Source organism: Hemiscyllium ocellatum, chromosome 6 (genome assembly GCF_020745735.1).
Source record: "Hemiscyllium ocellatum isolate sHemOce1 chromosome 6, sHemOce1.pat.X.cur, whole genome shotgun sequence".
In the NCBI taxonomy this organism is placed as follows: domain Eukaryota; kingdom Metazoa; phylum Chordata; class Chondrichthyes; order Orectolobiformes; family Hemiscylliidae; genus Hemiscyllium; species Hemiscyllium ocellatum.
Window position 1 is genome coordinate 12,146,403 of NC_083406.1, and position 16,634 is coordinate 12,163,036.

The 16,634-nt window shown below is 42.4% G+C and overlaps 1 protein-coding gene across 1 annotated transcript in view; it reads left to right on the forward strand.

Annotated features, from left to right (window-relative positions):
* myo16 (myosin XVI) overlaps positions 1 to 16,634 on the forward strand; it is a 351,480-nt gene that overhangs the window by 96,221 nt on the left and 238,625 nt on the right. The window contains exons 6-7 of the mRNA XM_060826459.1: positions 1,557 to 1,682; positions 9,951 to 10,026. Coding sequence (XP_060682442.1) covers positions 1,557 to 1,682; positions 9,951 to 10,026 — 202 coding nt within the window. The remainder of the gene's footprint in view (positions 1 to 1,556; positions 1,683 to 9,950; positions 10,027 to 16,634) is intronic.

The window sequence follows — 16,634 nt, forward strand, 5'->3', positions numbered from 1 at the left end:
TGTTCTGTCCATGCCCCTCATAATTTTGTAAACCTCTATAATGTCACCCCTCAGCCTCCGATGCTTCAAGGAAAACAGCCCCCAGCCTGTTCAGCCTCTCCCTGTAGCTCAAATCCTCCAACCCTGGCATAATCGTTGTAAATCGTTTCTGAACCTTTCCAAATTTCACAACATCTAGGTTTCTTTAACTTTAGGGTCCCCCTTCAAATTGATTTGATGAGACTGGACAACATAAATCGACCAATGTTCTATTTGAAATGTTTGAAAAATATATTCCTGGGATATTTTTCAAATGGAGAATAAAATCATTCTGATTTTTTCCATTGACATTTATATCAGTTATGCAGCCAACAAGAAATTCAAACTTATTAAGAAGAAGCAAGGATATATACTTTAGGAACTATTCAATGATGTTTACGCTCTATTGATCCTTCTCCCTAAGATTACTGCTACTCACAATTTACATTGTTAATGTAGATTTTGGATTGTATCATGCAGTTTTTTTTTAAATAAGCGAATGACAACATGCTTGTAAAGTGAAGGACTTTGTTGGAAAGAAGCATTCAATATTTTAGGAGCCTGCAAAAAACTGCAAAGAATTTAGCACCCAAAAATAGAATAGCTCAAAGACTTCAGCCATTTGTAGATCTAGAGATGATTAGAAAGATAGTGAGCAGTGAGATCTGGAGGGATTTGAAAACTTTGATGAGAATTTAAAGTCAAGGCATTGCTTAGCTGGGAGTCAAGTAAGGTAAATGAGCACATTGGTGTAGGATAAATAAGTATGGTGTGGATTGTTACACTGGCACCAGAGGTTTTGATGATTGCAAATTTATCAAAGGCAGAAAATGGGAGCCTAGCAGGGTTGGCACTTGAATAGTCAAGTCTAGAAATAACAAAGGTAAGAAAGAGGTCTCTGGCAGGATGGCTGAGACAAGAGCAGCATGGAGCAATGTTGAGGAAGTGGATACAAGAGATCTTCATGATGACCTGACTGCATTGTTTCAAGTTTAAGTGCCTTAGCACCCGTGTCTTTTTTCATTTTAAATTCAGTTTGGGAATAAATTTATTGCTATATTTCATAAGTAAGTTAGTAATAAAGTGTGAAACCCAAAGTACCACCCACCAGTTACATAACTTTTAATGTATGCTCTGAAATGGCTTAACTGAAAGGAAATGAAGTATCATTTATTCCACTGGAACATGTTTTCTGAACTAATTCATATTTAGGAATCGCTGATCTTGCAGCTTATGTTGGTAGTAGCTTTGAAATCATCTAAATACCTAAGATGGTCTGCTGGCAGTGCCTGCAGTTATGATGTTGTCTCTCATCTTGTATTTGTGTGCATAAGATAATCTAAGCTTTAGCTAATTGTGAGTAAAAGGGCATATTCTCCAAGGAGCATCTGGTAAAAACCACTTAATTTCCTTTCTAATCCACTCCTTGGCAATCTCCTAACATTAATTATGTACTGATCTGCTATATTTATGTAAGATTTCATAGTTATCTGTTTGGTTTTCATACATTGCTTATTAATGTATTAATTTTATTACAGTTACATATGGCATGTGCTAGTGGCTACAAAGATGTCTCCACTCTACTACTCGAGAATAAAGCTGACACTGATGTCACTGATAACTGCTACTGGACACCACTTCACCTCGCTGCAAAATATGGACAGGTAAGTAAAGGTTTTAACCCTGCCTACTTGGGCTTCTCACAAGACAGATTAAAGCCTTTTTAATGAACATTTGTGATTGTATTTCCTGCAGAAATAGGAGAAAAGGTCTGGGAAGCATTATTGCTGATTAGAAAAACCAAGTAAACTTTCTCTGTCTCCTGATCATCAGTAAAGCAAGGCTTTTGAGGGAGTAGTCATAATAAGTATGTTTATTACATAGAAGCAATCATTTATGTGTTGTGTTGTGCACCATTGTCAGTATGTCAGTACTGTATATTTTAAAGACACGCTATGGCAGTATACCTGTAAGGAATGTGCACTTGATACCATTGTCATAACACGAGGCCTGACAGTGTAAAAATCTGATTTTCCATCTTAGTTTGGAAAATGCTGATAGAGGTTTGTACCCAATGGTTACTGTGATCAGAGATACTGATTTATCTGTGAATGTAGTGTTGGTAAATATCAGTGGGTGGTAATAAATATCTGAAAAGTACTTCACAAACTCAAAATCCGTGTACTTTCTCTTGTTACAAAGATCAACACAGTTGGATGCAAAATCTATACAATTTAAACAAGATTCAATATAATTAATCAAACTCCCCTGCTGTTTACATATCGGCACACAACTATTTCCTATTTAAGTATGTATGCAACTTCTTTTGGAAAGTTTTTGATACTTAGGTGATAAAGTATGGTGCTAGATAAAGCACAGCAAGTCAGGCAGCATCCGAGGAGCAAAAGAGTTGATGTTTTGGGCGTAAGCTCTTCTTCAAGTCCCGACTCTCCTGCTCCTCAGATGCTGTCTGACCTGATGTGCTTTATTCAGCACCACACTTTATTGACTCTCTCTCTCCAGCATCTGCAGTCCTCACTTTCTCCAAGTTGTTGATCCTTATACAACTAACATCTTTAATAGAGTAAAATGCTCTAACACACTTACAACAATGAAACTAGATTTAAAAATGGAAGATATTTAAACAGATAAATCAAATGCTTAGTCAAATAGCTAGATTTGAAGCTGCATATTAAATGGGGGGGAGGGGGAGAAAAGTACAAAGAGATAAAGTTTTATGAAGGAAATTTGACTTGGCAATTAATGATGGTCTGAGGATGTGGGAAACAGAAGAGGTCAGACTTGGAGGAGCTCTGAGCTTTTCAATGATTGCAGGGATGGAGGAGGCTATGGACATAGGGAGACATGAGACTATGAAGAATTTGAAAATGAGGGTGAAAATTTAAAATCAAGTCATTGATGGGTGAAGAATTAGTTTGAATCAGAATATGGGCAGAATATTGGGAACACCAGAGAGAAGAACTTTGAAAATGTCAAATCTGAGAGTAGAAAAGTCACCATAGATGTAATAGAGCAGAAATAGAGGGGAGATGTTCAGAACTGAATTTGCCTGCAACAACATTTTAGGTAATAAATTTATAAGTCATTACCTCTGCTGTAAAGTCTAAAGACTGAAATAATTGATTGCCAATGACCTTCAGCACCTTCCTTTGTGTTTATTGAAGAATGGCAGATGAATTTTAATTTAGATAAATATGAGGTGCTACATTTTGGAAAGGCAAATCAGGGCAGGAATTATACACTTAATGATAAGGTCCTTGGGAGTATTACTGAACAAAGAGGCCTTGGAGTGCAGGGTCATACTTCCTTGAAAGTGGAGTCCCATGTAGATAGGTTAGTGAAGAAGGCATTTGGTATACTTGCCATCATTGGTCAGTGCATCGAGTACAGGAGTTGGGATGTCAATTTGGGGTGATGGAGGACATTGGTTAGGCTAGTTTTGGAATAGTGAATTCAGCTCTGGTCTCCCTGCTTTAGGAAGGATGTTGTGAAACTTGAAAGGGTTCAAAAAGGATTTACAAAGATGTTGCCAGGATTGGAAGGTTTGAGCTATGGCGAGAAGCTGAATAGGCAGGGGCTATCTTCTTTGGAGTGTCAAAAGGCTGAGGGGTGACCTTATAAAATCATGAGGGGTATGGAATAGGATGAATAGCCAAGGTCTTTTCCCTGGGGTGGGGGAGTCCAAACCTAGAGGGCATAGGTTTAAGGTGAGAGGGGAAAGTTTTCAAAGGGACCTAAGGGGTGACCTTTTCACACAGAGGTATGGTGCATGAATGGAATGATCTGCCAGAGGAAGTGGTGGAGGCTGGTGCAACTATAACATTTAAAACACATCTAGATGGTATATGAATGGGAAAGGTTTAGGAGATATGGGCCATATGCTGACAAATGGGACTAGATTAGGTTAGGATATCTGGTCGGCATGGACGGGTTGGACCCAAAGGTCTGTTTCTGTGCTGTACATCTCTATGACTCTATGGTTTGACTCAAATCGCTGACCCTTACTGAACTGATTTCGGCGAAAGATCTATACTAGTATGAACGTTGCTTCAATTTCAAAATTAACCGTTCTCACCTTGCCCCAGAATTCTATTCTTTTTTCCTTCTTTTCCTACTTTTGTAGATTATTGTGCACAGTGTCAGTATAAGAGGAGGCATAAAGAGGAGGAGCTATTCTCTATTACAGTTATAAGCGTAATCATAGACTTGTCAAAAGCTCCATGTATTATACGCAATAATATAAAATAAAGCAAAAAATTTGTAGTTATTTCAAAGTTTATATTGGTGCATTTAAAAAAAAATGTATCAATCCTGTTCTGTTCATATTAAACACTGTCCATGATATTTCAGTCGAATGAACAGAAAGGTAACATACATTGAAATTGTTCACTTAATGTAAAATCTCTCATTGTGCTTCAAGGATGAACAGATTCAAAACCCATGCTATGGCAGAAAATGAGAAATTTGGAGTACTGACTAAAATCATTACTTTGAAAAGTTATTTTGTTTAAAGAGGAACAGATCTTTTCTAATCAATGTTTTCAAAGATGTTATTACACGCTTCTGGAACAGGTGGAACTTGAACTCTGGTCTAGAGGTACAAGCGTTACCACTGCACCACAGGAACCCCTTAGATGAGAGGGAACAGGAAGAGAATAAAGAATAAAATGGTATTTATAGATTAGATTACTTACAGTGTGGAAACAGGCCCTTCGGCCCAACAAGTCCACACCGACCTGCCGAAGCGCAACCCACCCATACCCCTACATTTACCCCTTGCCTGACACTACGGGCAATTTAGCATGGCCAATTCACCTGACCCGCACATCTTTGGACTGTGGGAGGAAACCGGAGCACCCGGAGGAAACCCACGCAGACACGGGGAGAACGTGCAAACTCCACACAGTCGCCTGAGTCGGGAATTGAACCCGGGTCTCTGGCGCTGTGAGGCAGCAGTGCTAACCACTGTGCCACCGTGCCACCCAGTTATATTTCAAGTCCAGTTCTGAGGAAGGGTCACTGGACCCAAAATGTTAACTCTGATGTCTTTGCACAGATGCTGCCAGACCTGCTGAACTTTTCCAGCAATTTCTGTTTTTGTTTCAGACTTCCAGCATTCCCTTCTGGTTTTGTCATTGATTTAATTCCAATGACAATTGAAGAGACTAAGAAAATATCATGAAATGTCTTTCTAGTGTTTTATAGATGTCACTTACTCCTGAATAGAATTGAACCATTGAAGTCTCTTTGATGCATTCATATTTTCAGCACATTTTGTGTGTCAATTAATGGATTAGTGTTATTTCATTTTTGGGTCAATTTACTTTCTTATGGTTGTGCCATGCTATAGATCATTAAAAGAAATAGCCAATGTTCCATTATTTGGGATACACCTTTCTATTCACGGAATTGAAATGGTGCACCGGCTTCCTGGGACTGCATTCCCTCTGCTAAAAGTTCCAGGGATGGAGAGCTCACTGAGGTGAACACTGGCTGTTTAAGGGACGGTTGCCTGAAGGTGGGATTTCCACTCTGGCAGGGACAGGAAGTTCCATTGTACGAGCTGGTACCCCATCAAAGACTGGCATTGCCCGAGTGATTTGGAACAGAGACATGCAGCATTGGATCAGAGTTTGTGCATGTGTTTGAGAGTCTTGCCAGCTATTGAGATCACAGAACCTGGTGAGGGGTTAGTGGGATTGAGTTTGAGGAGCAATGAGGGAAAAGCAACCTGGAAGAGATAACATCTTGGAGGATCATCCAATGTGCCTCCATTACAGATGCCCCATTTCACCCACCTACTGCCAGCCAACACAACATCCTCCTGGCCTAGTTGAGTAGACTGTACTCTACTCTGATTAAATCCTGGCTGCAACAAGATGACCTTAGGTGGACATGTGGAACTCAATTAAGAAGTCTTAATTATCCCTGCACACTCTCATACCCCTGTCGGACACCACAACCCTCATCCCAGAGCAGACAAGTTCACAACTCAAATTAACGCTATACACTACTACCCCCCCAGATGCAAACTGCTCCCTCTACCTTCTACACCTGACATTCCCCGCCCAGACCACAAACCAACACCCCAATCCTTACACTGAATCTGACAGCCACTGGCTCAACTGTTCCCTTTCCCTGACACCACCTCTTCACCCACATGACCAGCCAACAAAATCAGAAATTGTGGAAGAACTCAACAGGTCTGGCAATATTTGTGCAGAGAAAGCAGACTTAATACTTTGGACCCAATAACTCTTCTTCAGAACTGATAGAACTAGGAAAAGATTGGGATATATGCGAGAGGGTGAGGGTGAGAGAGTAAAGATAGGTAGAACTGGACCCCAGAGAGGGAAAAAAACAGTTAGTCAGACAAAGGAATGGGTAAAGGTCAGACTCGGAGAATCAATAGTTGCTAATGAGGGCCATTTATGGCTGTCAATAGGTATTTTGTGGTCGTAGTCCATGTGATGAAAAGGCCTGGTGTGTGGGGGTTGGGATGTGGAAGGAGGTGCACAAGCCCTAAAACTATTGAACTTGATATTGAGTCCAGAGGTATGCAGAATTCCCATGTGGAAAATGAGGTGCTGTTCTTCCCAGCTTGCTCTGAGCTTTGAGGGAGCACTGCAGCAAGCTTGAGACAGAGAACTTGGCCAGGAAACAGGGTGGTGTATTGAAATCGCAGGCAACTGGAAACTCAGGGTCACATTTGCAGACAAAATGTAGGAGTTCTGCAAAGTGATAGCCCAGTTTGTTCCCCCAGTGTAGAGGAGACCACATTATCAGAAGCAAATACAGTGGAGTAAATTGAGTGAAGTGTAGATAAATTGTTGCTTCACCATTGCAACCCACCCACCTGTCAAACTTGATACACCACCTCTCGCCTTGAGCAGACAATTCCATCCAGGGCCATGATCCATTGCTGTATCTCACCAGCATGCTAACTCTTGCTCTAGCTCCAACCACTTGGTTAATCTGAAAATCACTCGCCCCAAAAGAACAACATTCCCCAGTTGGAACCCTGTCACTGCCCCAAGCCTGACTACCTCACCCCTTGCCAGCCTGACTCAGTGTCCTCTCCTCCACTCCTGACCCAACATATCCCTCCCATTTTTCAGACCTGATTCCACTCCCCTCAACTCATCAACACACCCAGACAGAGCTGCAAATCTTTGACAGTAAACCTACCCTCAACCCTCGTTCAACTTGCCTACCCACCAGGCACACCACCCACCTGGTATACCACTGACCAGGCACAGCACCCACCTGGTACACACTGACCAGGCACACCACCCATCTGGCACACCACCAACCAGGCACACCACCCACCTGGCACACCACCTACCAGGCACACCACCCATCTGGCACACCACTGACCAGGCACATCACCCACCTGGCATGATAATTCTGCTCTTAAAAGGAGCCGTTAAAATGTCTGACTGTGCTGCTGGACATTTAGATCTCAGAACATGGTGTGCTATCTGCTGCACCGTGGGACATGGTTTTGTTTGCTGATTTGCTTCGCTTCTGGATTCCTGAGCAGGTTTGAAACAGCAGGTCCATCTCCAAGAATCTCTGACATAAAGTGGATGCGACGTGAGTGGGTATTCTTGACCTCATTGAGATCAGAAATCAGGTTTCTGACACTGACAGGAATATCTAGGCTAAACTCTTTACTAATGTAACTTATACATTATAGCAAAAGGTAAAAATACTGTTCATCCTCTAACAGCCTTAATAAAATAAACCTTTTGATTTAGGAGAAAGTGAGGATTGCAGATGCTGGAGATCAGAGTTGAGGATGTGGTGTTGGAAAAGCACAGCAGGTCAGGCAGCATCCGAGGAAGGGCTTATGCCTGAAACATTGATTCTCCTGCACCTCGGATGCTGCCAAACTTTTTGATTTGGTCTAGAAATGAGGACTGTTTCTCACACCACAGACAATGTCATTTCAATTTAATAAGCTCCTGTTTCTTTGTCTAAAGTTCTGATGATTAGTAATTTGTATTTTTTTTCTAATGCCCCATCTGGAGCAGTTTCACAGAATTGTATCTGCATCCGAACCAACAATCCAGGTTCAAGTTCTGTGTGCCATAACATGTGTAATCAAGCTGGTTAAAAATAACCAGAAGGGAGAATTGGGGCAGCATTCTACCCCAGTCATTAAACAGTAGTGGTTCCATTTGCAGCACATAGGACTATCATTAACTAACATTTCTAGGTCATTGATTCCTGGTAAGGACTGCAATGAAGAACTAATGATGTGTTAACTTGATTGATGATTTTCAGTTGATTATTCAAAAGGGCGTGTTAGATTTATATGTCAAACTGTGCTCTCAAAACATTGCTTATTGATCCAGATCATAAAATGATCATTGTGCGATCCTTTGAAACATGGTCACGATAGAGTGATTTTTGTGGTTTCGTAAATGCAATTCTGGCTGCATTGACGGTGATACTGTCTTTTAGGTGAAACGTTAAACCACCTTTAGTTATGCCTGTATTACAATACAATGGAACCTTCAGAAAAGACCACAAACTCTAAATGTCTTGGTCCTCAGCCAATCACACAGATCATATATTTTGTTGTAATTGTTGGATTTTGCTGTATTGAAATGAAAATAGCAGTGATTGCATTTGAAAAGTAGTTCACAGTGTGTAAAACACTTCGGGAACATTCTGAGGATGTTGAAAAGTGTTATATAAATGCATTCTTTTTTATACATTCTATTTTACCCCACTAAAGATATTCTAAAATTCGTATTCAGAGATGTGCTTTAATCTCTGTTGTCCCTGGAGGACAGCATTTCAGCCAGGAAGACATATTTCAACTTCCTGATAAGATTAAAATCTACTTTAAATTCTCCTGAGATGCAATAACCTGGCGTTTGCAATAATAAAAAGTGCTGAGGCTTGTTACAGTGGAAAAGTAAATAGAGTAGTGACCTCCAGCAACCATGTCTGCATTTAAACCTAAACATCAGGAAGCTGCAGTCAACTGGTCAAAGATAATGTGAATGTGAATTTTCGAGTTTATTTTATTTGTGTTTATCTATAGTGAGATAACTCGTGAACTGAGATATTCGTGACACATCATAAATATTTAAGCATTTCATGGGGGTGGCATTTGTTCATTTGCATTCTTCATGCTTGAGGCCTACTTGAGTTCAGATCACCAATAACCTAACACTGAAGGGGACACCATGTAGAAGAGGATTGATACCAGGGGTTTATGGGTTCAAGTGTAGGGACTGTTTGCATAAGCATGGTTTAGTTTTGTTTTCACTTTCGAAGATTGAAGGGTAAACTAACCAAAATATTTTAAATGGTCATGAGACTCAACAAGGTAGATACAGAAAGTTGTTTCCTCTGCAAGTTAGATCAATAGCATTCAGAGGAGTAATCACGGAATTACTCACAGAAAGTACCATGGAATCTCCACGAGCTGTGGATGACAAGTATGTAGGATTCAAATTGCTAGGTTTATGTTAGAAGTCACATGGCACCAGGTAATAGACCAACAGGTTTATTTGAAATCTCAAGTTTTTGGAGTGCTGTTCCTTCATCACTGGATGAAAGAGCAACACTCCGAAAGCCTGGGGTTTCAAATAAACCTGTTAGTCTGCAACCTGGTGTCATGTGATTTCTGACTTTGTCTGCCGGCAACTCCACATCATCGATTTTTGTTCACTAAGGATTTGGAGGAATAGAAATAGGGGTGAATGAATTGAGTTGGGACATAATCCAGTTGAACAGACTTGAGGAACGGAATTGTCTATTCTGTACTTTTATGAAATAAAAATGATCAACTAATGTTTTATTCCCATATTAAGATTTGAGGAATGTAATGAGTAATATAAATATGTGAGGAAGAACATTAAACTGAGGAAATGTTTTTGATTTCTCCACAGTTTGCCATTGTGAAACTGCTACTGAAGCATCATGCAAACCCTAATCTCCTTAACTGTAATGAGGAGAAGCCTTCAGGTATGTAAAGTCAAATCCATGAAGGTGATAACTGAGCTTGGATCATTACTTCACCTCCCAATAAAAGGCAGACTGCTTTATTTATCATTGCTTTGTTCCTCAAATCTCTCGCATGCAAATATGTCTCATGCATGTACACACACCTACACCCCAGGCAAAAGTGCACTTTCCACATGTAACAGCAAGTACTTATGTTTATGTAGCAGCATTCATGTAATAAAACACCCCAACTAACTTTACAGGAACCAAAGTCTCCAGAAACAAAAAGGCACCAAGCTTTTTGTAAGATGGTATTGGGTCAGATGACCAAATGTTAGCACGAGTATGTGTGGTATTATTGCAAAGATTCCAAACCAGTTAGGTTGTGATGTTTGTTGTCGAGAGTGTGGTGCTGGAAAACCACATCAGGTCAGGCAGATTCCGTGGAGCAGGAGAATCGACATTGGTCTCCAGCATCTGTAGGCCTCACTTTCTTCCCGGAAGTGATGTTCCACTATAAAATGTATCCACCTCACCTTCAGGAGCTAGTCCCATTATTATTGGCTTAATTGCAGTTAATGTATATATCTTGAGCATTGAGCCCAGATTAGAATGCATGGAGTGGATGAAGGTCTGGGCAAAAAAACCAACAAACTTTACAAAAAGATGTTTGCAAAATAGGGAAGGTTTTACGATGCTCCATGCTGAGCCTTTTTGTGTACAATTTGTAGGCGTATTTCATCAGTTGTTACATCGTGAATACACAGTGGTTGTATTTACAAACACAGAAAGGTATATGGCACAGAAAGTTGGCATTTCCCAAATCGCCATGGACATCTACTACAAACCCACTGACTCCCACAGCTACCTGGATTACACCTCCTCCCACCCTGCCTCCTGTAAACATGCTATCCCTTATCCCAATTACAGAGGAACCTCGATTATCCGAATACCAATTATCCGAAAATCGAATTATCTGAAGAACATCTCGAGGTCCTGATAGAAACATTACATCAAAGACGTGTTTCCAGCAGTGACCGCGTCTTTTGTTCACAGTGATTAAACAGGCACTGTCTCCAAATGACTGACCTCCCGCTCTCTCTCTCTCCCCACACTTTCCCTGGAGTTCTACAGAGGGGTGTAGCCTAAACACCCCCCACCTTTCCACAGATAATCTGACCAACATTGTCCTGTACAGAGCAGAGGTGGAACCTATCAAAATGTTGAAGTAAAAAGATGTGTGTGAACACATGATATTTGGAGACTTACCCCACAAAGGCAGTAGCAGTCTTATTGTTGATGTCCGGTCTGGCTGCCACAGAAAAGGGGTGCGGGGCAGCGTTGGGGGGCAGGGACAGGGTTAGATGGTGTTGAGTGGCAGAGGGTGGTTTTGGGGTGGGGTGGGGGGAAGGGTTGGGTGGTGTTGGGGGGTGGGGGACAGGGTTGGGAGCGGGGCCTCGTGTGCTGTGTGCTGCTGCAGTCTCCTGAACGGGGAGCAGACTTTAAAAACTCTGATCCCCAGAGGGAAGGTATTTAATCGATTAACTGAATAATCAATTATCTGAACGAAATAGTGCCCGCCCATCTCATTCAGATAATCGAAGTTCCCCTGTAGTCTGCCTCCGCCGCATCCACTCCCATGAGGACCAATTCCACCAAGGAATATCCCAGGTGACCTCCTTCTTCAAGGACCACAATTTCCCTTCCCACATGGTTGACGATGCTCTCCAGCACATCTTCTCTAGTTCCCGCACCTCCATCCTCATATCCCATACCTCCCAACATAACATGGACAGAACCTTCATCTCACCAACCTCCACATACGTCAAATCATCCTCTGCCATTTCTGCCACTGACAAACAGACCCCACCACCAGAGATATACTTTCCTCCCCACCCCTATTGGCATTTCAGAGAAGCCATTCCCATCACAACTCCTTTGTCAGGCCATGCACTCCACCCACCCATCCTCCCCTCCTGGCACCTTTGCCTGCCACCACAAGTAGTGCAAAAACCTGCTTCCTCCCACCTCCATCAAAGGCCCCAAAGGATCCTTCCACATCTAACAGAAATTTACCTTCACTTCCACACACATCATGTATTATATCCGTTGCAACCAATGTGGTCCCCTCTTCATCAGGGAAACAGGATGCCAATTTGCAGATCGTTCCAGAGAACATCTCTGGGACACCCACACTAAATAACCCCTACCGCCCTGAGCTGGATGCTTTAACTCCCCCTCCCAAGGACATGCAGGCTCTGGGCCTCCGCTAATACCAAATCCTAAGCACCTGATGCCTGGAGAAAGAATAACCCATCTTCCACCTTGGGACCCTGCAACCACACAGGATTAATGAGGATTTCACCAGTTTCCCCATGTCCCCTCCCCTCACCTTAGCCTAGCCCCAACCTTCCAACTTGGCTTCACCCTCTTGAACAGCACCCTCCGCTCCGACCTATCACTTTCATCCCCACCTTCATCTACCCATTGCATTCCCATCTACCTTCCTCTAACCCCACCGTCCCTCCTCCCATCTACCTCTCAGCCCCTTTGGCCCACAAGCCTCATTCCAGATGAAGAGCTTATGCCCGAAATGTCGACTCTCCTGTTCCTCGGATGCTGTCTGACTGGCTGTATTTTTTCAGCACCACACTCTTCAACTCTGATCTCCAGCATCTGCAGTCCTCACTTTCTCCCAGGTGATTTGTCCCAGTGTGTTCATAACAGCTGACTAGGAGCTGTTCGACATCATCCCAATTTCCAAGCCATTGGTCCTTAACCATGAAAGTTTTGGCACCAGAAGATTATATCCTAGATTCTTTTAAAATACAAAAAAATGTTTGTGCTTCTATCACCATTCAGGCAGTGACTTCCCCGTCATTCTCTGGATGAGTGAAAATAAGTGCAACACCCCTTTAAACCTTCTACCTATTGCCTTAACTCTATGCCCCTGTTTATTGACCTCTCTGATAACTAAAATAGGTCTTTGTATGCATTCTAACTTCATAATTTTATGCACTTCAATTAAATCTCCCTTCCATTTCTTCCCTTCTAAAGGAATCAATGCCAGCCTATTCAATATTTAATCAGCTAAAGTTCTGTGTTTCTGGCGACATTCACACAAAGCACTTGTGTGCCCACTGTAGTGTGATCTCACCCTTCCTGTAATGACCTAGCCAGAAATATACAGAGCTCTAGCCATGGTCTAACTGGTGGACTAATGGACTACCCCCTTCCTTCTACACGAGACCTCAGGCAACAAAGCAAAGTTACTACACTTGCCTGTTGGCATTATCCATTCATCCTGCTACCTTCAAACATATGTATGTACATTTCCCATAATCCTTCTGTTCCTCTAGATATCTCAAAATCCTCTCATTTGTTGTTTATTCCCTTGCCTTTTTTGTCTTCCTTAAATACATTACCTCATACTTTTCTGAACTGATTTTCATTTTCCACTTTTCTGCACACATAAGCAGTTCACTCTAGTCTTTCTGAGGTCTGCAGATTTCTTACTTACTAAGAGGAATGCAAGTCATTTTCAAATCATCTACAAGCGTCCATATCATGTCACTGGCAGGTATGTCTAATTCACTGATTTATCTCCTACAAACAGTAAGGGACTGGTACAGAGTCTTCCAAGTGCAAAAACACCCATTGGTCATAAATCTTATTTAGGGGTAGCACGGTGGCTCAGTGGTTAGCACTGCTGCCTCACAGCACCAGGGTCCCAGGTTCAATTCCAGCCTTGGGTGACTGTCTGTGTGGAGTTTGCACATTCTGCCCGTGTCTGTGTGGGTTTCCTCTGAGTTCTCCGGTTTCCTCCCACAGTCCAAAGATGTGTAGGTCAGGTGAATTGGCCACGCTAAATAGCCCATAGTGTTAGGTGCATTAGTCAGAGGGAAATGGGTCTGAGTGGGTTACTCTTTGGAGGGTCGGTGTGAACTGGTTGGGCTGAAGGGCCTGTTTCCACACTGTAGGGGATCTAACCTAATCTAAAATCTGTGATCCCAACATCAAATGTGCTATCTCACTAAACCTCCTTGACACACCCTCAAAAAACTTAATCAGATAATTTTTGACAAGTGCTTCCTTTAACAAATGCATGCTGATGGTCCTCGATTAATTTGTGAATCTGTAAATGACAATCTATACTACCTCTCAGCATTCATTCCAATAATTTGTTAGCAGCAGGATTGACTGAAACTTGCAAACTAATGAACCAACTTTAGTATTCTTCCAAAACTCCAGCACCATGTCTGTAACCAGAGAGGTTTGGAAAGTGATAGCCAGAGCATCCATTATTTCTTCTCTTGCATTCTTTAGTAGCCTGGTATATAATTCCTTTGGACCTAATGATTTTGAGGATATAAAATACATTATTATTTCCCTTTTCCTCCCAATGCTTCACTGTACATCTTTTTAATTAGTAATTTCTGCTGATATTCTATCTTGTGAAAACAGATGCAATGGATCTGACTTATTTCTTTGTCAGGGGCAAAGGAAGAGCAAATATGGTCCTTTCATTACTTCAGAAACCAAGCCCACCACCAGGTTATCTGTCTCTGTGGGCAAAGAATAAGGGACACTTAGCTTGAGGAGTCCAGGGGTGACGTGGGATAGAGGAAACTGGGGGAAAAGGAGGATTGCTGAAGAGACTGTAGGAGTTGGGACATAGTGGATCCACTGAGACTGGAGAAGCTGGGTGAGTTTCTGGAAAGTGGGTGTGGTGGGGTCTGGCTGTGCTGAGGAGGGTTGGAGGTGCTGACATAACTGCAAGGGTGGTGGAATGTGTTGCCTAAGTCCAACATGCAGATAATGTCAACACTGTTGGAGCTCTCAGCCCAAACCTTCATCTAAGGACTGACTGTTTCCTCCTAACCCCCTCACTCCCTCAAAAACAGTTGACCTTCCACACCACTCCAATCCAATGGACCTGATCCTCACTTCCCTGCAGGCCTGCTGGACCCTCACCACCATTTCCGCCCATACCCCCTCCCAACAAACCCCTTCACCCAGATTTTGGAAAGGGCCTCCGAGTTCATCCATGGGATTCAGCTTTGCTCTCCTCATTCGTCCAGCCAGGCGTGACCACAACTGACATTGCTGCTGTTACCAATCCAGACCACCAGCTCCTTCAGCTTGTGCTGGACCTGACACCATGCGTTTGGACTTGAGTGTAACACCAACCCACTCCCCCCCCAAAAAAAAATCACGCTGGATTCTCAGAGAGGACAGTGCTGGCTGCTACTCTTTTTGTGGAAATGTGGTTAACACCTAATGTTTGATCGGATTTGATGAGATATATCCCCTTAAACCACACAGAAGCACTCTTATAACCCAAAAAGACAAGTCTCTGCAGAGATGAGCTTTGTTCAGAAAAAGGGTAAAACTCAATCCCTTTGGGCTAATGGTCTGGAAGCAAAAGAAAAGAAAAATTGATGATTTCTCACATTCACATTTTCTTATGATAGAAGCTGAATAAACAACAGCCATAGATTGATGATAGACGTCCAGTTCTGATTCCAACCAATTTGGACCAGTGTCTCTGGAACGTGGTCACAATCTAGCTTTTCACATTTTACCATGGAGACAGAAATTGTACCAGTTTCCCAGAAATGTCTGCTGAGAACAGGAGCGAGCCCCGCAGATTCTGTGCTGTCATCCTGACTTTGTCTCCTGGATCTGTAAAGCAGAACTGTAGGTCTGGTGTAGCCACAAGCGTAGGAGCTCCTAGTCCATTCAAACACGGCTTTCTATCAGTTATTGTTACAACAGAACTCATCCTTTATCTCCTGTAAAACTTTACTTATCTGTTTCTCCAATGTCACTTCATTTTCTGTAAATTGAATCGCAAAGGCAGTAGTTGGATTGCCTCTTACTGGAGATGGTCATTGCCTGGCATTTGTGTGGTATGAATGCCCTGTGGCACTTGGACTGAAAAGTGGCATTTAGCATCCATGCCACACAAATGCCAAGCAATGAGCATCTCCTGTAAGAAATAAACAAATACCTCTTGACATTCAACAGTGTTACCATTACTGAATCTCCCACTGAGAACATCCTAGGGTTACCACTGATCTAAAAATGAACTGGACTCAATCTGTATATACAACGGCTGCAAATGCAGTTCAGAAGTTAGGAATACTGCAGTAAGTAACTCACCTCCTAGCTCCCCAGAATCTATAAGGCAGAAGCCAGGAGTGTGATGGAATGCTGCACACTTGCAACATCACTCAAGATGCGATACACCATCCAGGATAAATCAGCTCACTTGATTGGCACCACATCTACAAACATTTATTTACTCCACCATGATGCTCAAGATGAGCATGGGTGCTATCTGCAAGAAGCACTGCTGGAACTTGCCAAAGACTTTGCAGTAGCACCTTCCAAACACACAACCACTTCCATCTGGCCACTTACCGTGCTGACTTGGGAGGATTGAGAATAAGAATGCAGAGACATGTTTAAAATTTATTCATGGGATGTGGGCGTCACTGGCTAGGTAAGCATTTATTGCCCACCTTTAAATGCTCAGTGGGCGGTTAAGGGTCAACCACACAGATGTAGGTCTGAAGTCACATGTAGACCAGACCAGGTAAAGGTGGCAGTTTCATTCTCTTAAG